The sequence below is a fragment of the Barbus barbus genome (assembly GCF_936440315.1).
Source record: "Barbus barbus genome assembly, chromosome: 9".
NCBI classification, from domain to species: Eukaryota; Metazoa; Chordata; class Actinopteri; order Cypriniformes; family Cyprinidae; genus Barbus; species Barbus barbus.
Genome location: NC_136737.1, coordinates 29,972,652 through 29,997,717, shown reverse-complemented (window position 1 = coordinate 29,997,717; position 25,066 = coordinate 29,972,652). Strand labels below are relative to the sequence as shown.

The 25,066-nt window shown below is 37.9% G+C and overlaps 1 protein-coding gene across 2 annotated transcripts; it reads right to left on the bottom strand.

Annotated features, from left to right (window-relative positions):
• Positions 1-525: 525 nt before the first annotated feature.
• Positions 526-22,172, bottom strand: LOC306874689 (uncharacterized protein). 2 transcript variants are annotated; one of them, XM_079424897.1, is made up of 9 exons: positions 21,827-22,172; positions 5,900-5,987; positions 3,865-4,141; positions 3,644-3,733; positions 3,441-3,510; positions 2,969-3,007; positions 2,704-2,883; positions 2,420-2,586; positions 526-2,270 (listed from the first exon to the last, which is right to left on the bottom strand). In XM_079424897.1, exons 3-8 carry the CDS (start codon positions 3,938-3,940, stop codon positions 2,565-2,567), a joined length of 477 nt encoding a protein of 158 aa, XP_079281023.1. In that variant the 5' UTR covers positions 3,941-4,141; positions 5,900-5,987; positions 21,827-22,172; the 3' UTR covers positions 526-2,270; positions 2,420-2,564. The 2 variants fall into 2 exon arrangements, with proteins under 2 accessions (XP_079281023.1, XP_079281024.1); XM_079424898.1 differs by lacking the exon at positions 2,969-3,007 and having other exon boundaries at positions 535-2,270; positions 21,827-22,155.
• Between the last annotated feature and the right edge of the window lie 2,894 nt (positions 22,173-25,066).

The window sequence follows — 25,066 nt, the reverse complement described above, 5'->3', positions numbered from 1 at the left end:
AATGTACTGTTTTTGATTTGGGAATCAGGATCAAAGGATGATATCTTAAAATTCTTAACTCTTTGTGGCCTATTTCATCTTCATACATCTAAAGTTACTGATTGTATGCCCAATTTTAGGATTTTTTGTATTGATTTGAAATTATTTTATGAATCCCTCTGCTCATCACTTAATAAGAAAGCTGTTAAAACAACTGTATTGATGGAAAAAAAATTATTACTTTGTTGTAAGGATTACCTCCTGAGTATTTCTTGAAGTTGACATTTTATGTGTAATTTTTCATTTTAGTTATAGTTTATTTTAATTTTTCTATAAATTATTTTGTTTATAGTAACTATTTATTTCCTTTTTCTTTACATTTCTTTTTTTTGTTACTACTTTTGTTCAGGTAATTACTGTTTTGTATTCTGATTGTGTATGTATGTTTTTTGCTTTGACTGTATCCCCTGTGAATGTTATTTGATTAATAATAAAAAAAGGGGGGGGGGGGGGGATAAAGCTCCGACCAGAAACGAACAATGAAATGAATTGTCTACCTATTAAATTGTGTTTTATTAACGTCTACACCTACCCCAACCTTAAACATGCCCTTACAATAATGAAAAAATATGAATTATTTTTGTACAGTGTGACAAACATTACACTGTATTGTTGTGCGCATGCCCAGTAGCGCCATACATATCCCTTCTAGCCTTAACCAGATACGTGTTTCAGCAATAGCAGCGTCAATAGCAACGAACTAAAGATAAAACTAAATGTAATATACATTCACTAAACGAAGACTGTGAACATAAAATGAAAGCAGCCAATGGGAAGAGAGAAAATAAGATGTTCATCTACATAGACCTGGATCTATAGCATTTCAAGCCAATAACAGCAAGAACCTCCTGTATGTGGCACACTCTCTGGCAGATTATGACTGTAAAATCATTGTAGAAGTCATTTATTAAGTCAATTACTTTTCAAGCGTGCTGTGACAATGGCTGAAAACACGGCTGTAACTAATTTAGAGAAAGTTGTATTGTAGAGTCAATACACCTGTATGTTCCCTGTTATTTTTTACAAACTTATAGTTGCTTCAGAGGATTCAATACTTTATTGTCATTTAAACTTAGTCAAAGGGGATTTGGTTTGGTGAACTCACAAAAACAAAGCACCTCACGCACATTGATCACATTTGTACATTACAGTAAATAAGTCAAATAATCACAATATGGTAAACACACAATTTGTCGTCACACAGACTACTGGTGATGTGTGTGCTTAAAAACAGTACCTAAGCTGATCAGACCTAGTAAAACAGCACATCTACATTATATTCCACCACCATGAACTTTTTCTGTGATCTGCTGCAACATATACATTTTCCGCTTTGCATTTACAATCATTCATTTTTCACAGGATACAATGATATCATACAACACTGGAAATGTAAATAATCTCCTGTGTTCACAGAAAGATTGAACTTCACACCTGGGGCCTCAGTTATAAAATGTCCGTCTCTTTCAGATGTCAAATCTATGAATCGCAAATGATCTTCAACTCACACGCAATTGAATGGTTTCAGCTCTCTGCCTTGTAAACGACTCCTAATTAATGTCATTAACATAAAATATCACCAATCATAATTTAGACCAGCGTGCTGCAAGAACAGAAACCTGCAGTGCTCAAACAGTCTTTATAAATATGAGCGCTGGCGTGGATTAAAGCGTACTCACACTAAGATCAAATCTGAGCGTACGCACACTTTAGAAATGAGGCCCCAGGTGAAAGACAGATGGACGGGCTGAGAAACATTTCTCAAAGATGATGAGAAACAGTGTTAGTCATTTTTGTTGTGGGAGAAAATTGCCTAAGGAATAATTCCCAAGCAATTGCTTCCAGTCCTAGTTCTCATTGTCATCCTCATAGTCATCATTATCTCCATCATCATTGTACACCAGTGTCTGAAATCCTGACATGGGGAGGGCCTGACACAAGTAGGGACTGTCTTCAGGAACAATGTCTGGAACATGTGGGTGAAACATCACAGTGGCTTGATGTAGTTTTCTCTCCAGCTGTTGGAGACGTTGGATGAGAGCAGCTTTTGCACCAGGCTGCTCTGTGTCTTTAATGGCAGAGCACAGAAAGGTACGCTGCTGATGGAGATGTTCAGTCACTCTTCTCATTTCCTGGTAAAGCATGCGCTTTTCCTCAGCTGCCCAAGTCTTCATATGCAAGGCATCTATCCCTCGCCTTTTTAGACTCCGTGAAACATCATCTTCTTCGATCTGGAGGAAGACAAAAGACAACTAAATGCTATGTCATTTTACCAGGTGGTTTCTAAAATGACTGTCAGGTAGTTGTGGTTAGTAAGCGGTGTCAGATGGTTACTAGAGTGACTGCTGTGTGGTTACTAGGGTTAGGTAACTATACTTACAGTGTCATCAAAGCAGAAGTAGACATGCCAAGAGGGATCGCATGCTTCCTGAAAATCAATTGTTGCAGGGAAGATGCTCATCTGTGGTGGCCACTGAATGCTATTGTATTCCTTTATTGCCTGTCTCAGTCTCTTGTTGGACAGTCTAATGGCAATGCCCTGTCCATCTGAAGCAAAGTTAGGAAACACACATGCAGAGAAATGAATCGATCAGTTTGTATCATGCTCCTTTTTAAAGTTTGATCATAATGTCTTATTGTATCTACTTATCCACAGTACTTTACCTGGATATTTTCTTTTCAGATGGAGGAGGACAGCTCGATTCAGTTCTAGCCTTGCAGATCAGTTGGCCTCTGAGCTCACAGTCAACATCTTTAAGGGTCGACTGGAAGTCTGAATCAGATTCTTGCCATCTTCTCCCAATGCGGTGTTTTTTCTCCATGTTCAGCAGAGAGTCTTCAATTCTACATGGTCAGCAAATAAATATGATAAAATTTTATTTACACACTTGATCAGAGTACAGTAACAGACAGATTACTGCTTGCTTACTCTGTTTCACCCTCCATGTACGACTCACGAGTCCCAGATCTATACATCACAAGAAGTGCAGCACAAATTCAGTAGCTACCAAGCAGAAACCTGAGCAAACATTGTATATGTTATAAGGGAGGCCTTGGTGGTAAGTGATTACTTATTATACCACATTAAATTACTGCAGCATTATAGCAACTCTTCATTTATAACCACTGTGACAGTGTCCTTCAAAACTATGCTGTTACTGTATTCACACCTAGGCTTCCAGCAGGGCACTATAAGACGGCTGTAATTACCATTTAGTCTTACATAACACATTAAACTCTTACTTCTAACTGAATCAGCTTGATGATGTAGTCCCTTTTCCATCTACAGACAGATCATTTTAAGACATTACTACTGCTCTAATAAAGTGCTTCATTTAATGTTACTCCTTCACATATCTTACAGTATTCAAGACATTCACACATTCACTTCAGTTGCTTACTTATTGGTTTCTGTTTCTGTTGGGCTAGCTCCATCTCCCTTTTCTTCCATCTCTCCCTCAGAAACCAACACTAGACAACAAAAATAACAGGAAGCAAGACAAGCGTCAATGGTACATAGTCTGTGCAAAATGCGCTTGTAAATGGAATCTAAAAGTCTCCCATTTACAACTATTGTTACCTGCTTCTTATGTGCATTGTTTACCTGGTGCCTCTCTGATGACAGATGAGATATCTTCTTGAGCGAGAATCGATATTTTCTCTGCTTTGTCTAGTCTTTGCAGGAGCTGCACCTCTGTAAAGACAGTTTAATTTTCTTATACTGACCAATTTGTGTGTGATCAGCTTCACTCCAGAAAATATCAAATGCATAAACAGTGAACCACCAGCACAGAATTTTGACAGGTTATGCAGCAGTGGACAAACCTAGGTCAGTTGATTTCCTCCGTCCATAATGCAAAAGGGCATCAGTCAGCAGGTCAAGGCGGTGAGATGGGGTCATCTCCTTTGTGACTCTAGGTGCGTTCGACTTGAAGCACGGCTACAGACGGTGGTCAACGAGAGTAGCCGCTTGCAGTCAGGGGCGGAGTTGAAAACGGAGTCGTCAAGTCGGACACTTCGGGGCTCTCGTAGTTTGCTGCATCTACCTCAGTCATGGCAGATCACGTGGCGTTTGCTTGCTTTATTGCAGACGAACTGGAAGCTATAGAAATGCCGTTATTGTTGAGTTGTTGGCAGTAATCACATGCAACAAGTGAAGATGGATGAACCCAGCAACTACACAATTAGTATCAATCAGAATCCATGATGACCACATTATATTAAAAGTCTGTAAGATTGACATTTGATTTATTCCATAAACAATGATTATCTAAATAGGTTATGCAGCTTAATACTGTAAAGGGTCTGTATGAAAAAGGTCCAAAATAAACCTATGCACAAAACCTATATAAACGAATTAACAAAAAAGTGATTGCAGTAAAAATAATTGTAATCTTTTAATAAACATGATTTACGAGATGAAGATGACATGAAAAGTTAATTTATTTTTATTTTAATTTTTTTTAAAGTCCGTATATGAGCATTAGTGGGACTGAAGTTGTCAGAATAAACCCGAAATACACGTCGTTGTTGTCATGTGGTGAATTTGGCCAATCGTGAAACAGCTGTGTGGTCATCAGCTCTCCCGCAGTCGCTCTGGAGAAATTGCGCCGGCTGAGTCAGCCGTCTGCTCTCGAAACGCTGGCTGTGTCCAAATTCAGGGTCTGCATCCTCCTTAGGATCCTTCCTACCCGGTTGAAGGAGGAGGGATCCTCCGACGTCCACAAAACCCGGAAGTCGGTGTTTGTGAATTTGGACAGCCTACCCTTCTTTCAGTTCCCTCCCTTACCCGTTGCTCATATCCTGTCGCCTAGCAACCGTGACAGCGCCAAGCAAGAAGCGGGAAAATGGACAAACAAAGAGTTATTCTCCTCATTTTAATTCTTTTGGAAGAAATAAAGCAATTAAATAAATTAAATACTTTCTTTGCTCGTTGTCGGAGAGTTTTTTATATCAGACTACAAGACAGTCACATCCAGGTAAGCCATTATAGCCTATTTTTATTTGTTTTGAAGTATTCTACTAATTTCTCCTACAAATTCATTGAGCCGAAGCATAAACTTTAGCTTGTTTTGTCAGAGAAACTCCTCTCCCACTCCGCTACCGCTCGCTTCGTCCGCCATTACGCTCTGCCGAAAAGAATTATGGGATAGGTAGGACGGGAAAGGATCCACCACACCCATCCTTCCAATTCGGGGAAAAGGAGGACGTATTTGTGGGCCGCATTTGAAGGATCCTACGAATTTGGACAGCCTTCGTCGCGGCGCTGTGACGTAACATCCTTCAAATGAGTACTCCGAAGGATGCAGACCCTGAATTTGGACACAGCCCCCGTAGGGGGGGCAAGCATTGCAAGTTGGTTTTATTTGCCGCATTCTGTGTTGTGATTTTTTAAAAACCATTCCTGAGCATTTTTAGACGCAAAGACATGTTGTGTGAACAGCCCGTAAAACATGATTGTTTTTGTTTTTTTGCTATTTCCCTAAGAAAATGAAGGTTTAGAAATATTTATAATATAGACGTAAAAATACTTCTCTTTTTAAACAGTCAAAGCTTTACAAAAATACCAAACACAAACAGTGACCTGTGTGGAATGCTAAGGGCCTTCCAAGTGCTCTGAAATTACCCCCTCAGTATATCCCACAATGCACCTCTTCAGCCCCCCCACATGCCATCTTATTGCGCTCAAGCCTATCTTCCCACTGAGCAAGCTGTCGCCTTGGCAACAGCTCACAGTTTCCACCGTGTCTTGTGTAAAGCTCTTAGCCCTTGTATATCAAACACCGAGCGACACAGCAACACTCCTCCTTCGACAGACCAGAACATACACAGAAGCAACATAGTAACGGCGTCATTTTACCTGTATCTTGACAGCGATAACAACAGAACTGAGTTCACGGTCCAGCTCTTTCAGAACGATCAGCTTCTTCAGCGTCAGACTGCACAACCTTACAGACAGAGACACATAGAGAGAGACAGGATTATTTGGTGCCATCATAATTAGTCCCCAGTTATGATTTTCTGCTTCAGTCTGATTTATTTGTGAGGTTGCTCACATGACCTTTTAAATGCAGATGCTCCAAATTGTGTAAAACCACTGTGAATAAACACAAGTGCTATCAAAGCTCATGTTCAGAGGTCAGAATCAAATTGCATTTTGACTGATTGTGAGTGCAAAATAATAATCGTTTAATAAACCATACATAAAGGCAGGAGCTAGTTTATTGCTTGACAGTTGAAAAGGGTAAGCCTTGAAAAGTAAGGCTCAAAATATACTAATGAAAAAAAAAAGATAAATCGTGATTAATCGCATCCAAAATAAAAGTTTTTGTTTACATAATATAATATGTGTGCACTTTGTATATTGACCAATGGTAGACAGGCAGATTGTTGGGGAAACCTGTTTGGATTATTTTTAACTCCACTGCTGGTGTAAAAGAAGCTACACACTTGACCTCAAAGGTGTATTTCTAGCTGCCAAACACTGGCGAGCCTGTCTGTGTGGTGGATTCAGGAGTTAAGCAGGTATGAACTCATTCTATGGTCTTCTGGGAGCTAATTACTCTGCCGTCCTCAGTGTTTATCTGGATCAATAATGCCTTTGGCAAGACAGGAAGCTGTACCCTACACATCATTATGCCCTCAAGTAGCACACAAAAACGTAGTTGGTTTAGACTGAAATTCATGTTAATCTGTTTAATTACTCCTCGCACTTCGCAAAATATCAAAATGTGTTCGGATGCTACACTTCAATTTTCTGTTAAATCTGAAATGAACATTTTCGGAAATGAAAATGTAAGGAACATGTATTTGAAAGGAGCCTTTGAACTTCAAATACCACCCAGCCGACACTTTCATCCTGGAGATTTCTTCAACTTCACGTTCCAGAGTCTGTCAGGAGCTTATCCTGAGATTCACACACACACACACACACACACACACACACACACACACACACACACACACACACACACACACACACACCTTGATTTCTCTGTCCTGTATGACTCACCCTCTCTGAGGACTGAAATACCTCACTCTTGATTTTTTTTCTCAGTATTTTCACTCCTTCCCTCTCTGTAAACCCCACTCTGGTCTCTAACTCTACAACAAGGACACAACCACATACACTAATGCCACTTCGAGTCCTGCATTAGAGACACACACTACAAGCCACGCTTTATGTGCTGTGTGTGGTACTGACATTAAAGATGCCATTCCCCCTATACAGTAATTTCACTTTTGGTCAATTATCCACTTACAGCTAGAACAAACAGCTATAGTTTTAGGGGTTTTTTCTTTCTCTTTTTTTTCATTAGCATTTTCCATGCCCTTTAGAATTAAAACCAGTTGTTTTTGCTACTGCACCTTTAAGACCTTTATATGTAAATGAATGGCTAACCCCTTCACCTGTAAAATGAGCAGTAAATCATGATATGTATAAATTGTGACGTTTTAACAATAAAGTTTTCCTTTTTTAGCACTGTTACTGGTCTTGGAGGGCAGACATCTTGCAGATTTGAGCTCCAACACACTTGACTAGAAGTTTCTAGTAAGTCTAAAGACCTTGATTAGCTGGATTAGGTGTGTTTAATTAGGGCTGGAGCTAAACCCTCCAGGAGCAGGTTTGGACACCCCTGATTTAGGGATAGAAAGAAGTTGGACATATCTGAGCAGTGGTTTACTGTTATTACAATGCTGGAATTATCTACATGAATATGTCAATATGTGCTGTGTGCTTTCCTCTCAATAACAAACTAAACACACACCTATAATAACAGCGGTGAGAAAGCATCAGTTAAGAAAGCATCTGATCGCAGTGATGTAGATATGTTTGCACCGGCTCTGCGATTCAGCACTCCAGTCAAATCAAGTCATTTTTTAATATAGCACTTTATACAGTAGACTGCATAGAAGCAAGCAGCTTTACAGTGTTAAACATGAAATATATATAGTTATTCTAGTCACATGATCCTTCAGAAATCCTTCTAATATGCTGATTTGGTGCTCAAGAAATATTTCTGATTAATATCAATGTTGAAAATATAATATCATTTATTTGAAATAGTCATTTATTTGTAACATTATACATTTCTTGACTGTCGTTTTTTGTTAGTTTAATGTGCCCTTGTTGAATAAAATGATTAATTTCTTTCCAAAATAAAATATTTACTGACCTCAAACTTGAAAGGTATATCATGTAAGTATTGTAAACTTGTATTGCCTTTAATAAAAAAAGGTTTTATTGTGGCATTTTATTATGGCATATAGTATAGTACTTTTTATTAATGGTTTGAATTAGTTTTTATCTTTATATGTTCTGTTTTGTCTATAATAATATTGTTGTGTGCTTCTCTCATTTGTATTAGTTTTAGTTTTTTATGTCTACATTATTATTATCATTATCACTTTTAGTTTTAGTTATTTTAGTACATCAAGTTAAAATAAATAAAAATAAGAATTGTTTCCTAGGGAACTAGCTGTTTATTACAAGTTTATTTTATTTAAAGTAACAAAAGTTAGGCTATATAATAACCCTGATTAAAATACAACAAAAAATATACTCTTGGTATAATGGCAAAATAATGGAAATTACGAAGCCATACAAATGTGTTTTTGTGGAACCTTGTCCTACAATCTTAGTGGAGCTATAGGCCTAAACACACTCAAACACAATGAGTTTGCACACAGATGTTGGTCAAATGTGACCTGCACATGTCCTCATATACTCTGGGTCATGAAGGGTCAGGGCAACCCGATTTAGAGGCGCTGCAGAGCCACATTAGCCAGTGTGAAGATGCCTTCAGCCTTCGGTCAGGGTTTCTTTTTCTGTGTTCGGGGAGGATGTGCTAATCTCAGCGCAGACTCTTGGCATGAACGGAAACAGGTTGCTCCCTAATGATTCCCGACTGTAAGAAGCTTAACAGAGATGGTGTTGCCCGTGGCACCCGGAGCGAGACAGCACACACTGCCTTCAATCACCATCTCTCTCACACACAGCAGCCATGATAGTATTATGAAATACTCTGACATATTCCCACAGGGAACAGATGATTGTGGGGAGGCTGTTATGATTGTAAATCTGTCATGATAAATAGCCCGATAAGTCTTAAAACACGGTCTGCCGACACAGATGATTGAGTATTAGTCTGTACCTGCCCTAAACAACAAACCCGTTTCCAGAGGGAGGAGTGTGTGTGTTTTGATCTGTTCTGTCTAAGACCCTGATTATGAACGTAATCTCGGCACACCTTAAGGTCACGCATGTGAAAATACAGATTGAGGCATATACGGCTACAAACACAAATATGTATCTGCTGTCAAAACACCTTGTTCCTCTGTTTGTGCGTGTTATGCCACAGGATATGAATTATGCAATCGTAAAGTGTGGGCAGAAGGTTATGTGTATTGCAGGGGGGCGCAAGTTCCTTGAAGCGTATTATTTTAAACAATGCAGAGCCTCATTTATGATGCATGAGAAATTAATTTCTGTGTAAATCCTTTGTAAACCATTCTTATAAAAACTGCCAAAGCAACCGATTGCAGGGTTAGCAAAATGTAGCCAAATGAAAAAAAATAAAAATCCATAAACAAGGTTATTGCAATACATTTATCAGTAAAGTGTGATATGTAATGCAGTGTGACTTTATGCCCAGAACCACTGCTTTGACATGAAATTATGGCTTGGTGATGTTTATGAACAGATTATCTTGCTACATTCTTAAAAATAAAAGTTTTTTATTGGGATTGATGGCTCCATGATGAACATATAATATCCATGGAACCTTTCCATTCCACAAAAGGTTCTTTAAAGTGTTCTTTAGATTATTAAAATGTTCTGTTTACCATCTGGTTCCTCAAAGAACTTTTCAGTGAACAGAACCGGAAAAAAAAGAAAAGTGCATCACTGATCTAGAGATTTAATGATCTAAAGAATTGCATCACTATTCCTGGTGGAAAAACTACATTACCCATGATTCTGCAGAGAATCTTTCCAAATCAGAGCCGAAGGTTACACTCTATTGAGCGCAATGACGTAACATATTCAGCATCTTTAAATCAATAGTTGTATATTTATTAATCATTTTTTATGTCATGCACAGTGATTTATAGGATTGTAGTTTATTTCGTCATTAAATATTAAACCATTAAAACTAAGTCTTGTACCTTTGCCTTATTGTTCAATTTTCCAATACGATTTTGTTTCAAATCAAAGTTTGTGGTGTTTTGATTTACCTCATAGTTGGCTTTGGTTTGTTGCTTATAACTCTTCAACTATCACCTTTTTAAAATCCGTATGATGGGAAATAAATTTCAGGGACCAAGGCTGCTGAAATCCAACCTATGACACCAGGACTGACCTTTAAACAGCAACTCAAGGTCGTGTCTTTTCCCAAAATGAGTGAATGGCTGTAATTAGCAGTGATTTTTCAGTGGCGCCTCGGGCTGTAACACTAAAGGAAATCACATCAGCAGGACAGAAGACCAACACCCATAATGACCCGAGCTAATCAATGAGCTACATTAGAACCTGAACCTATATCATCCTATTCACAGACAAAACCAACTCAATTTCTCTTGTTTATATTCTAATAATATAATTATACAGCCAGTCGATGCAAACTGCAGTTTAAGAGATTTGTTGCTATTTTTGTATTTAAGGGAAATTGACCATTATTTTAACAAAAGAAATCTGACATTCGATTTTTTTTGTTTGTTTATATAACAAAGCTATCACGCCACTTGAGAAGACCTGAAATATAGTTCACAAATTAACCTGTTTTTATGATACTATGAATACATAAATCCGAAATACTGTTTGATTTTCTTTCTTGTCCAAGTGTGTCAAAACAGAAATTTTCACACCGTTTGGTGTACACTGAAAAAACTTTAGGATTTACTTTGAAACAATTTCACAAATAATTACAAATAAATGATAACTAGCACTGAATGAAACATGCAATTTTCAACTCCAAAATCTGAAAAAGTAATACAATAGTAATCCAAATAGTATAATGTAATCCAGTAATCTTTCTTTTATTTACTATTTCAGTTACACACTGGTCTGTGTGCAAAATCCTGATTTCCACAATGGAAAGTCTGGAATGGCATGATGGCAAGTAAATGCTGACGGACTTTTTATTCTTCTAGTCCTATATACCACACAAACAGCACCCATAGATGCTTCTCCTGCATGGAAAGCATGCTTCTGAGCACAGCCATGCACTTTGGCACGTAAACACCTCTTCTGCTCCCCATTGAGAGGTGGAGATCAAAGCCTCGTGTTTGTCTCGTGACTGCAGCATCTCAAGCATAATGAACAACGACCTGCAGCATTTGCATAATGAACACCCTCCGGAAAACCCGCTCATTCAGAGGTCAGGCTCCAACATTTTTATGAAACACTGCAATATTTGCAAGACAAATACCATGTTGCTCTTCCAGCTTTCCCCTCTATATGATGAGGAAGTGTTGCTGCATCACACAGAGATATGTAAACTCACGGTCACCAGCACAGGCTGCCCTGCTCTACTTTTCTGAAACGAATACACGTCGCTTGACTCAGCAGACAGACTATTTTGTGCTCACTCTGAGGGCAAGTTTATGCCCCGTTCTCTGCTGACTCACAGGCCACAGGTTTGCCACCCTGTGGCCAGGATCTGAGTCAAACAGGAAATAACTTGCATTGTAAGACATTATCTTGCCTGTGTGTGCAGTCCAGCTCTCTCTGCTCATGGGAAACACTCCATATAAACAAAACACTGTTTCCAAATATACTTCTCTGACCTATAATAGAAGAAATGATAAACAAAACCAAGGCTGGGCAATAATAACAATGTATGTTCACAGTAAAATTCACCTTGAATACGGAGCCCCAGCGCTTTTGGTGTTCACAATAGTAGTGCATTTAAAAGGTAGTGCATCACAAGGAACACTCCACTATTTTTGAAAATAGGCTTATTTTCCAACTCCCCAAGAGTTAAACAGTTGAGTTTTACCGTTTTTGAATCTATTCAGCCGATCTCCGGGTCTGGCGGTAGCACTTTTAGCGTAGCTTAGCATAGATCATTGAATCTGATTAGACCGTTAGCATCATCATAGTTATTTATGATGCTTTGGAAACTTATTATGTGAACCCTGAATTATAAATATAACAAGGCCAATAATAACTCTAATTGCACTTATGATAACAATAATTTAATACATCTTAATTTTATTGTCCTATTCCAAAACCAGAAAACCTAGATAGCTTGTGTTTGCCAAGACAACATTGTGCGTATCGTTTGTGAAGAACTTAGGGATTTTTGCATCAATAAAACGGTTATATTTGATCATTTTAACATCATGTTAACATCCCACTCTCCTTGAACTCACCTGTGAGCTGATTCCCTCTGTGTTTATTTGAGATCAGTCACTTCATTGTTCAAATGGCCAGGTACTTTGTTGCTGTGTGTGTCCAGCTCTACTGGTACAGTAGGTAGATACTAGTTGGTGTTTCTAGTTCTGGTTGCTCTGCTGTAGTATTTATGAACATCCACACCACTAGAGATGCTAAAATGAAATGAAATCAGTCTCATTCTGATACTTAAAACAGTCCAATCAGTGCAAACCGCGTCACTACGCATGATGCAACACACTGCACATGACAGTCCTGGGGTGTTATTTTTAATATATTCATAATGATCACTAGAGGAACATCAAGAATCTGCTGGAATGAACAAGAGGGAGATAATGCAGTAAAAGCGTCCTGTTAATCTCCTGTTGACCAGTGCATTGTGTTTAATGCACATCACTCACACTCGGCCGGCTCAGAACAATGAACGTCTGCTCTTACACACTTTATCCCACTTCCACAGACATACAGCTTCCTCTTTCTGCTCAGCTCAATGGCTCTGTAGTGTGAGGTGCTGTGTTACGGCTGTCTCTCTCTCTCTCACACACACACACACACACACACACACACGTATCTGTATGCTGTGACACAGATGGTGATGGTGACTCATGGATCTCACAGATCGGTGTGTTTCAGTGCTGTCTGATGGTATTTGGAGCATTGCTCTTTGTCTTGATCTCTCTTGCATGCAGATAAAATGTTCCTTCAACACACTCACACACACACACACACACACACACACTATATTTGTGGGGACATTTGGTCCCTTAATGTAGGGAATAGCAGTACACACACACACACACACAAATATGTGTTTGTTTGATGATTTATATGCCAGAATTCATTTAGCTGTTTAATACAAGGAACACAAGTGTTGTTATTGTTGACTAAAACTAAATCTATTAAAAACACCGCTGGTAGTTGAAACCAAGATATATTAGATGAAATATGCTTAAATAAAAAAATGTTGCCTTGGCAACTAACTAAAATAAGGTTACGCTGACATATTAAAATTACTGAAACTAAAACTGAAAAAAATTCAAGGTAAATTTAAAATAAACTAATAAAAAACTGACTAACATGTAAACTAAAAATAAAATATAAACTGAAAATATAAAAATAACAGTAAATTCAAAATATTAACAAATACTATATTTGATAAATAATACCAAAATAATGTATTGTAATTAAAATAATGTATAGTATTGTTATTATTATTATAAGATACAATTTGAGTACAAGTTGAGTACCATCTTCATCATTTGAATAATCTCAGTGTGTTGTCATACTATTATGCATAGTGTTATTAACAACATGAATATTATACACAGTTATTTTGATCATCATTATTTCTTATGATGCATTCAAACACACGTTCTACTTGTTGAGTCACAGGAATGTCTCTGTGCTCCTCGTTTGTTACCGGTGGTGTCTTCTAAAGGAAACATCATTATTCATGCTCCTAAACCTGACTTCAGTGTGTAACTCATCCAGTGTTTGTGCCTCAGACCATCAGGCTACTGAACATGCATTAGTCTCTACTCTTACCTCAGCTCTCCGTCACGGTACTGCAGGGACTCTGTCACTTTTAACTGTCCATTCAGATAAGCTCCTGTGTTATTTATCTGCAGATACACCATCATGCTCTAATGCAGTGTATCTGACTTTAGCAGAACACTTGAGTGAGGGTTTGGATTCTGTTTTTCATTGTTCAGATGTGTTGTTTTTAAATATAATCGTCTGTTAAGTGTTAAATCTCACACGTTTATCCCACTGACTTAATTATCTTGTATTAATAAATATATAAACTACGGCTGGGATGGATCAAACAGTCACAGGAAGAGGCTGCATGGAGCTCCTTCCTGAAGAGGAAACACTTCTTATGGAAAACCGAATGCCTCTTCACACACACACACACACACACACTCAGAGACACACACACACACACACACACACACACACTCACAGAGACATACACAGACACACACACACACTCTCACAACGTGAGTCAATAATGAAGGAAACTAGGAAACCAAGTGTTAATAAAAGCGCTCATATGGCAGAATGCTCAAATTAAGAAGACATTATAAGTTCATCAAACACACCATCTGTTTTCCCTACCACTATATTTGACAAGAATTATGTATTCAGTGTAGGACTATCCAGAATGGCTATAATATTGTGTATTTTTAGAGGTGTTTGCTGAGGCAAGCATCACTACTGCTCCTCATACTTCAGACTGAATCAGCCCTAATTATAAAGTATATCATTTAGTTTTTTCACAGCATGTGTAAGTGATCTGTAACTTCACTGCAAATGATCAAAGTTCAGGACTCTCACGCTCACTGCACTGCTAATTGGTCGCCTCAGCTCTCAGCGATGCCCCGCGGGCTCATGGGTAATTTTCCACTTGCGGAGGAGATTCAGAGAGAAACCTGTGCTATATCTTCCTGAGTGACTCTGATAGATAAAGGGAGGAAGAGAGAGAAGCAGATGAAAGGAGAGAAGGTGGGAGAGATGAAAGTCGTGGTAATTTCTTCCTGAAGGAAATGTCTTCCCTGATGGGACAAATCCTGCTTTCATCGGTAACTCTGATTTGGACCTTGCTAGCCCTTGTGAAAAACAACTGTGCTTATAGTGTACTTCAAATCTTATCAGTATATTCTAAAAAACTGTATTTGCATATCATATTAATGAAAGAAAATGGCACTTAAGTGAGAGACACTGTTTTTAATACACGTCAAATTAAAATTCTACTTTCATAATTTTTGATGGGTCAACTAACACAATGCATTGTGTTTATCAATATTAATAATAAAAAAGAATCAATTAACCCCAAGGTTTTGAGCAGTATGTGCATACATGCCTTCATGCATACAGACACAGGAAGAACAAAAGGAGGAAGAGGACAAACGCAGTTTATTCTCACCACATCAGCCACAATCTCTGCAGCTCGATGCATGCAAGCATGAAAACACCAGACCCTCCGAAACACATATGCACATGTGCTGCCCCCCGAGACACACGGTGTCTCTTTTTGATTTGCTCAGTAAGGACATGATTGTAAAACCTTTGGCCTGTTTTTGCACTATATATCTAAACTTTGATGTTTTCACATCTCAGTCTCCCATAATTACTTTGATCACCCTAGCAACAATATAGCAATGGCTTAGCAACCACTCAAAACACCCTCGAAACCACTTAGGAACAGTCTTGCTAAGTTACTGTCACCAATAATACACCAGAAACTACCTAGAAATGCACTAGCAACCACCCACAGCACCCTAGCAACTGCACAGTAATGTATTAAAACAGTCATATTTAAACAACCACAATTAGTTTTTTAACTTAAAATGTAGGTTACCACCATGATAACACAGAGGGCAAATTCAGAGTTCATTATAAGTGGGCTGTCCATAAACCATAACCAGTACTCATACAAAGTCATACACACAATTACAAAACAGCATCATGGTAACACACGACACTGAAATAATGCAATGCAGATGAACTAAATAACGAAAACGCAACACAAAACACCCCATGTACTGATTACTGATAACAGTTATTTATGTAAAATATAATGAGTAGTGCTGTCAAGCGATTAATCGCAATTAATCGCATCCAAAATAAAAGTTTTTGTTCAATGTAAATGTTTCAACATATATATTGTATGTGTGTGTATTTATATAGACATAATAAATATACACAGTACACATAGATATATTATGTGAACTAAAACTTTAATCGATTAAAAACGATTAATCGTTTGACAGCACTAATAATAAGGAATGTCCTTTAGCTGTTTTTCACTGTAAATTATATTTAATTCATATTTTTCACTTGAGAAAACCATACATTTGACTAAATTTTATAGTAGAACTACAAATAATGCAAATTTAAAAGCACTAAACAGGGTTTCACCATATGTTAGGTAACCAATAACAGGTTCCTGAAGCATTTTTACTGTCTTTTCTGTATGTTTACTGAGTTAATTTATATAGACCCTATTGGCTTATCAGAGGTGTTACTCTGTTGTAATATGATATACGTCTGCCTTAATCAATAGACCATATGATTTTTAGCAGGACACTAGAAACGAATGCCGCTTTATATCTCAATTCCAGGGCAGAACATGCCAAAATTCATCAAAAACATGCTCCAACATATCAGCGCTATCCAGTGATAGCTGCTCTACCGCTGTCTGAGCTCGACGAGAGAAAGAGAAGCGCAAAACGACACAGCCGGGGTCCTGAGGCGCTCCGAAATTAATTAAAATGCCTCCCGTCGAGACGTCAGATACCGAAGATGACCTCTTAAAAAGAGTACCATGAAAAAGACATCAAACCATCCAATAGCAGGAAACTACACGGTTAATCACAGATCCGATGCTAAACAGCTTTGAAATCAATAGGTTCCTACAAGTCTGCGATAAAAGGAGTATAACTGGCCTATTGCTTCTTATATAAGAGGTATATGCATGTTTAGCAAGGATGGGAATCACAAAGAATTGTGCAATTTTGGTTCCTTTATAGTTCTATCAACGACTAATAAAAATCTATAGAGCAATCAACAGAAAACAATTATCATTAGTAGCAGCCCAAGATAATTCACCCAAAAATGTTCTCATCATTTACCATCATGTTCCAAACCTGTATGACTTTCTTTCTTCTGCAGAACACAAAAGAAGATATGTTCATATTTCAACAGCTTACGGATATCCATGTGTGGATGAAATAAACACTGAGACATTTCCTCTGACATTTACTGACGCCCCGAAGTCCTTTTAGTGTGTATCAGTGGTTTAAAACAGAAAATGAGCCTGAGCTGTGCAGCTAATTTCCTGCGGGACCCTTGAGAAACAGAAACCAATGGTTTTCAAGAGGTACAGTGATGCATGCATTTCCACCGCATGGATCTCTGGGAAAGGACAACATCATGTACATCAGCTGGCGTTTCGTCAGAAATAATGACCCTACACCGAGTCCCACACCAATTAAGGCCCAATGAACGAGCATGAATAATTGACATGCTGGCTGCATAAACGGATTGGAGCCGCATGTTTAATTACGGCAGCCTGATCTATGGCTGGTTGGGTTTACACTCATTTGTCTTTGCAGGGACATGAGGAAGGAGGGGAGGAATCTATAAATCACTTCCAGCGGCCCTCGTTATTTGTACACCTATAGTGTCCTTCTAGAGACTGGGACTGGGTACTGCCGGCTATTTTATGAAACACTAAACATTGTGATATAAGACGAGATTAGAAACACTGCACTGCAATGACAATAGCATTAGATTGTGCCTGAAGTAACTCAGAGTTTGGCTTATTTAAATCAACTGCTTCTTCATTAACACGAATGTGAATATTATAAACTGTATTGTATTTTTCTTATTTAAAACTTAGATTCTTTTATTTTAATTTATTATTTATTATTATTAACACCAAGATAATGGGTTCAATTCCGAGCAAAATCCACATGCAAGAATTGATAAAAATGTGCTTCAATGCAGTGCACATTTCTTTGACTCAGCTGTAGTTCCTCTAGAAGTCCAGCCATGCTGTATGAAGCAGAACAAATGAAGCAAACAGCTTTGGCATTTTTCACATTTGCCCTTTCTTTGAGAGGACTCGAGGGCGGCCCGCGGCGTCAGATCTGGAGCTGTGAACTGCTGAGGTCCAGATACTTGAGGGACGCCCTACGTCTCAGGAAGCATCCTGTTCTTATTACCAAAGCCATCGAGACACATCTGGGCCGAGCTGATTAATCTGGTCCCATGAGTTCTCACAGCTCTCTGTGGAGCTTAATGTGCCACCAGGTTTGCTTTTAGTCAGACAATTACTCGCTGTACTGAACCATCATCCAAAATAACAGAAAAACAACAGAGAGGTGGCACACATCCACACTTGCTACATTAATAAATAAAAAAGGTTGTGATACATTGCAAATATAGTAACAACCAAAGGATGTTTTTAGGCAAAATGCACATTTACTACATAGATATAAGACATTTACATTACATTTAGTCATTTAGCAGATGCTTTTATCCAAAGCAATGGATGCAATCAAAATCAACAAAAGAGCAATGATATGCAAGTGCTATAACAAATCTCAGTTAGCGTAACACAGTACACGTAGCAAGGTTTGTTTGTTTGTTTTTTTAATTATATAATAAAAAGAAAACAGATAGAATAGAAAAAGAAAAAAGAAAGCTAGTGTTAGAGGCCTTTTTTTGCTTTTATTAATTGTATAATAAATAAAAAGAAAACAAATAGATAGAATACAAAAAGATTAGAAAAGCTAGTGTTAGTTTATTTTTTTAATAATAGAAGTAGAATAGAGAGAGCTATAGTTAGACGGTCAAATAAAGATGGAAGAGATGTGTTTTTAGCCGATTCTTGAAGATGGCTAAGGATTCAGCTGCTCGGATTGAGTTGGGCAGGTCATTGCACCAGGAGGGAACATTTAATTTAAAAGTCTGTGAAAGTGATTTTGTGCCTCTTTGGGATGAACAATAAAGCGACGTTCACTTGCAGAACGCAAGCTTCCAGAGGCACATAAGTCTGACGTAATGAATTTAGGTATAGGGTGCAGAGCCAGTGGTGGTTTTGTAGGCAAACATTAATGCCTTGAATTTATGCGAGCAGCTATGGGTAGCCAGTGCAAATTGATAAACAGAGGTGTGATGCGTGTTCTTTTTGCCTCATTAAAAATGTATCTTGCTGCCACGTTCTGGATCAATTGTAAAGGTTTGATAGAACTGGCTGGAAGACCTGACGAGAACATTGCAATAGTCCAGTCTGGACAGAACAAGAGCCTGAACAAGGAGTTGCGAAGCATGTTCTGAAAGAAAGGGCCTGATCTTCTTGATGTTGAATGAAGAAAATCTGCAGGACCGGGCAGTTTTAGCAATGCAGTCTGAGAAAGTCATCTGATCATCAATCATAACTCCAAGGTTTCTGGCTGTTTTTGAAGGAGTGATGGTTGATGTGTCTAACTGGAAGGTGAAATTGTGACGAAACGATAGGTTTGCTGGAACCACAAGCAGTTCTGTCTTGGCAAGATTGAGTTGAAGGTGATGGTCCTTCATCCAGCCAGAAATGTCTGTTAGACATGCTGAGATGCGAGCAGCTATCGTCGGATCATCAAGATGGGATGAGAGGAGTTGAGTGTCATCAGCATAGCAGTGATATGAAAAGCCATGTTTCTGAATGACAGAACCTAGTGATGCCATGTAGACAGAGAAGAGAAGTGGTCCAAGAACTGAGCCCTGAGGCACCCCAGTAACTAGACGTTGAGACTTGGACACCTCACCTCTCCAAGATACCTTGAAGGAACTATTTGAGACTCAAATAAGTAAGGTAAGACTCAAACCACTGGAGTATGGTTCCTGAGATGCCCTTTACCAATAGGGTTGACAGGAGGATCTGGTAGTTGACTGTATCAAAAGCAGCTGACAGATCCAGCAAGATAAGTATTGAAGATTTGGAGTCCGACACAAAATATAATTAAGCAAATTCATTAGCTTAATTCATTTTAGCACAAATTAAACACTGTATTGACAAATGAGCGTCCATGACCAGATTTTTGTATAAACTGCCATATTTAGTGATACTGATGTGACAATTAAATCAATGTATTATGTTTTAGATTCTCAGATTGTGAAATTTAAAATTCATGACTGTTTGTTTAATCTTGCTGTCTTTAAGATCCCTTATTGTGCTAAGACTGCATCTGAAGATAGCAGAAAACACCCTGCCCTTAAAACAACAAACAGAGGATGTGCTTGCTTTAACTTTATAATGTTTGACAACTACAAAATCCAATCTGGCATCGAAGAAGACACACTAGATTTTGCTCTTTGTTCACTTCCATAAGCATGTAAATGCTGGTGCTTGAGTACTGATCCTATTCATCAACCTGCTATACAGAGTTGGGTATTTTGTATGAATTTGAACAAAGTTAATTAGTACAAAAATTTAAAAAAAAAAAATTACAAATACAAATTCGTAACCAATGAGTATGCAATACCCTGATGATAATTTAAGAGAATGAATCAAATACTTTAGTTCAGGAAGGTATTAATATAAATCACATACTAGCCATGAATCTGTAAAGCATCTCACCAATCTTTTAACTTCACTCTCATGGAAATGTTCCATGAAGAACTGGGTTTTAAATTCATATTACAGGATGTGGTTTGGGTCATTTGGACAAAATGCATCATGTGTAACATGAATTCTTTGGGCAAAGAGGAAAGGGAATAACATACTGATACTCTACATATTGGGATGATGCTTTCTCTTACAAACAAGTCAAGCATGTCAAAAGTGATTTTATTAAACCCTAAGAGATACGCTGGTTTTCTATATAATCACCAACAGCTATGATCATGTAATGAAGCATTATTTAAAACTGTTAATAACCGATAATAACAGAATCATGCTTGAAAACTGAATAACTGAAAACTGATAATAGCAGACAATAACTGAAACTAACTTCATTCAAAATCCTGAATATGCATCTTTTTTATAAAAAAATGACACTCATGGTCATTATAACAAGCTCAAATTTGCATTGATATGACTGTAATGAATACAAAAGGGCTTTTGAGACCACTGATTGCTTCAGACTTAAAAAGCGTCCATGCAATTAACACAGGCTTTTTAAAAAAACATGCGCCATCCTCATTTTAAAACCAAAACAAGGCACATTTTCAGTAAATATATGCAAAGTTGCACTTAAATTATATTAACTATGATGAGATGAAATGGCATGTCAGAAGAAAGATATTGAAATGAGGCACTAAAACAACCCTTCCTAAATATAAAGTTGTTGAACACAGGCTCTGAAAGTCAATTTGAACATTTTCAGGTCATCTAAACTAAGCATGATCCAAACACACTGTCCTGTCTTTGCTATGCTTTAACTTTAGTGGGTGTGTTTATATGACACCCAAAACATGCTGATTACTTCTGATTTTATGTGTATATAAACCAAACTAAACACACAAGAAATGCACCTATATAAAGCTCTCTGACATATGTTTCCAAATATTTCGTTTTTCAGCATCACAACATTGCATGAATCTGATTTGTTGTGACCCGCTTTACGAAACATGCACATTAATCCGGTCAACTATTGATGTTTTCTGTGTTCATACAGACACTTGCCAACATAATTGTCCACACAATGAACATATTAATGTTTCCATGTGTCATAACACAGCACCATCGCAACACTGAATGCACGAGTTTTGTTTTGACCTCCTTCAGCATAACATGCGCAAGTTAAAGCCCATGTTGCACAGAAGAGCATGCAAGCAACGAAATGCATTAGTGTCCTGAAGCTTTATTTACACACATGAACAATAGCATTAGGTTTGATGTACCTCGGAACACAGCTCGGAGATGAGCGGTCAATCTCCCACGTTGCAAATAAATTCATAGGCACAGGCATGATGGGACCCGAACCCGCCGCACCCGAGCCCGAGCCCCCAGCTCCGGACATGGCTGATCCTCCGGGCGCAGCGGCGGCGGGTGCGGGAGCGGGTGCACCGAGCCCCGGGTTCATGAAGGCGGCCCGGACCCCTCCTCTCTCCACAGCCGCGGCCATCACCGAACCGAAGCTCAAGCTGGACTGCGATGGTCGAGGACCTCACTGCTCATGCACACGGTTCGGACGGCTTTCATCTCTCACATACACAGATTTGCGATGGTCAGAGGCGGAGCTTCGCTTCAGAAGAAAATGTGGAGCAGATGCGATCTGCGGTCGGTCGACAGGCGGCGCTAAATCACGGGTTCAGGAGGCCACTCGCTAACGAGTCGTTCTTTTGAGTGATTCAGTCGAACCGATTCGCGAACCGTTCGTACAGTACTGTATTGTTTATAAGAGAGAACATCTGTTTAGGAATAAACCTGTAGGGTCAGCCACATGCTTGAACTTATTACCATAAACAATGCAACATTTGACAATATAATAGGCCTATCAAGAATAAATCAGTTATTTATTCTGCACTGGAAGCTGTCGTCAAATTCCTTGTGTGTGTAAACATAGTTGATAATAAAGCTCTTTCTGACTTCTGAAGAAAATATGGAGGCTGTAGCATTTATAAGGAAAAACACAATTAGACTCTCAGACAATATTAGATCAGTGATGGAATCAAACGGTAAAACATACATTAGCATACATTCTGAAAAACACACAACATACTAATTTATAAAAGTTGAAACATAATGCTAAAAGTAGTGTAGTGTAACCAGATAAATATAAATACAAAATAATGTTTTTTTTTTTTTTTTTAAATATGAAAAAATGAAAATAAGCAAAAAGTTAATGTTGAAGTCTTAATTCTGAATGTTCTCTCTGTCTTCTCTGTGGTCTCATGGGTTCAGGATCAAACCTGGCCTTCATCTGTTGTGCTGTAGGTTTGGTTAAACTGTACTTGTGCGCAGTGTCTGGATAAAATAATCAGAGACGGCAGTTAACCTTTATCCTTCAATAATAAAGCAACTGTTTTCATTTTAGAATTTAAGTGGCATAATAAAGTGTAAAGTGTCATAATTTGGTTATGTGTAAAGTCATGTGTAAAGTGGCATAATTTGGTTATGTGTAAAGTCATGTGTAAAGTCATGTGTAAAGTGTCATAATTTGGTTATGTGTAAAGTCATGTGTAAAGTGGCATAATTTGGTTATGTGTAAAGTCATGTGTAAAGTGGCATAATTTGGTTATGTGTAAAGTCATGTGTAAAGTGGCATAATTTGGTTATGTGTAAAGTGGCATAATTTGGTTATGTGTAAAGTCATGTGTAAAGTCATGTGTAAAGTGTCATAATTTGGTTATGTGTAAAGTCATGTGTAAAGTGTCATAATTTGGTTATGTGTAAAGTCATGTGTAAAGTGGCATAATTTGGTTATGTGTAAAGTCATGTGTAAAGTGGCATAATTTGGTTATGTGTAAAGTCATGTGTAAAGTGGCATAATTTGGTTATGTGTAAAGTCATGTGTAAAGTGGCATAATTTGGTTATGTGTAAAGTCATGTGTAAAGTGGCATAATTTGGTTATGTGTAAAGTCATGTGTAAAGTGTCATAATTTGGTTATGTGTAAAGTTATGTGTAAAGTGGCATAATTTACACTTGCAGCACAATGACTCATATATTTGTGCATCATGAACAAACCCCGGCATTTTGCTTCCATGTTTGTGATAAAGTGAGATGCATCACATATCGTTTAGTTCACAGAGAAAAGTAATGAGTTGTAAATTATTGCTTAAGCTTTGACTCCCAGACAAATTACTCTTCCATTACCTGCATATTAATGCTGCAGAATGTTATTTTACTGTTAACATTCACATACTGAAGAAACTGTAGCAGGATTGTGGGAACCAGTGATATCTGTAGATATATTAATATCACTAATTTTATGTATTCATCTTTTTCAGACATGTGACTCTTTCACTCATACGCAGTATTTATGACCATCATGGGGTAAAGTGATGGGTAAACCCAAGGCCCTCTCATAGGCCCCTTATCATGTGCATGTGTGTGTTTGGTCTGTAACAGATGGTAGGGATGTAAACGATGGGTTAAGTGTGGTGTGTTTGAGCGCTAATGGTGTGTGTGCACCCACAGCTCCTTAGCAGGTAAGAAAACTGAAACAATAAGGATGTATGTAAACCAGTGCTGCTCTGTCACACAGCCTGTGCAATAAGTTGGTCATTTTATGCAATAGAGCAAAATAAGCTGATTTGTGTACAGAGTAACAACAGGTTAATTAAGGTCAACTCATATTGTAGGATGCTCTACTGCTCCTTCTGAGTCACATGCATCAATCTGCATCTAATCTCACTTCCTGACTGTCCACAAACCTAGTATTGGGAGCCCATTCATTAAATTGCACATCTTGGATGTCTTCCTGATCTAAAGCCTGAGACACCTCAACAGCTGAAGGCCAAAGACATCAAACTCAGTCTAAGGTGAGTGATGAAAGACAGCTATTTTAATCAACTAATTTGTCCAATTCTATTCAATTTGAAATGTTATTTTCCACAAACTGACTTGTAATCTTATCACTGCATTCCCAGAGATGCTAATGCTGTCTTTATAGTAATAAGACTGACTCACAGTTGTAAGTCATTATTTTCACAAAGATTCTGATCTGTGATGCTTCTCAGTAGACACCAAACATTTGTGTTTGTTTGTTTGTTTATAACATGACAGCTGAACAGGTGAAGAATAAAAAAGGAAGACATGTCCCTTCAAATAAGAATAAGACAGGATATTGCTGGATACTGTTGCTTGTTTTCATTGTGTCCTGAAATGCCATGCTTTGACAATAAACTGATTATCATAAACAACACATGTATCTTTCTAGGGATGTGGCATGACCAGGGGATAAATTGTTGCAGTCGTTAATTTAGCCTGATAGCTTGAAACAACTGAAGTATTTCTTATTAATATTTATTTTGTAAGTGTAATCTTCTGGGCTTACTTTAAGACACCAAAACTATTTAACACAGGAAAAAAAATAATACAGTGTGCTTTTCAGGGGTAAAGATATATTTGACCCAATATGTCTTAATAAATATATTAAACAGTATTTTTAATTTTATTTTCATGACAAAAAAGTTA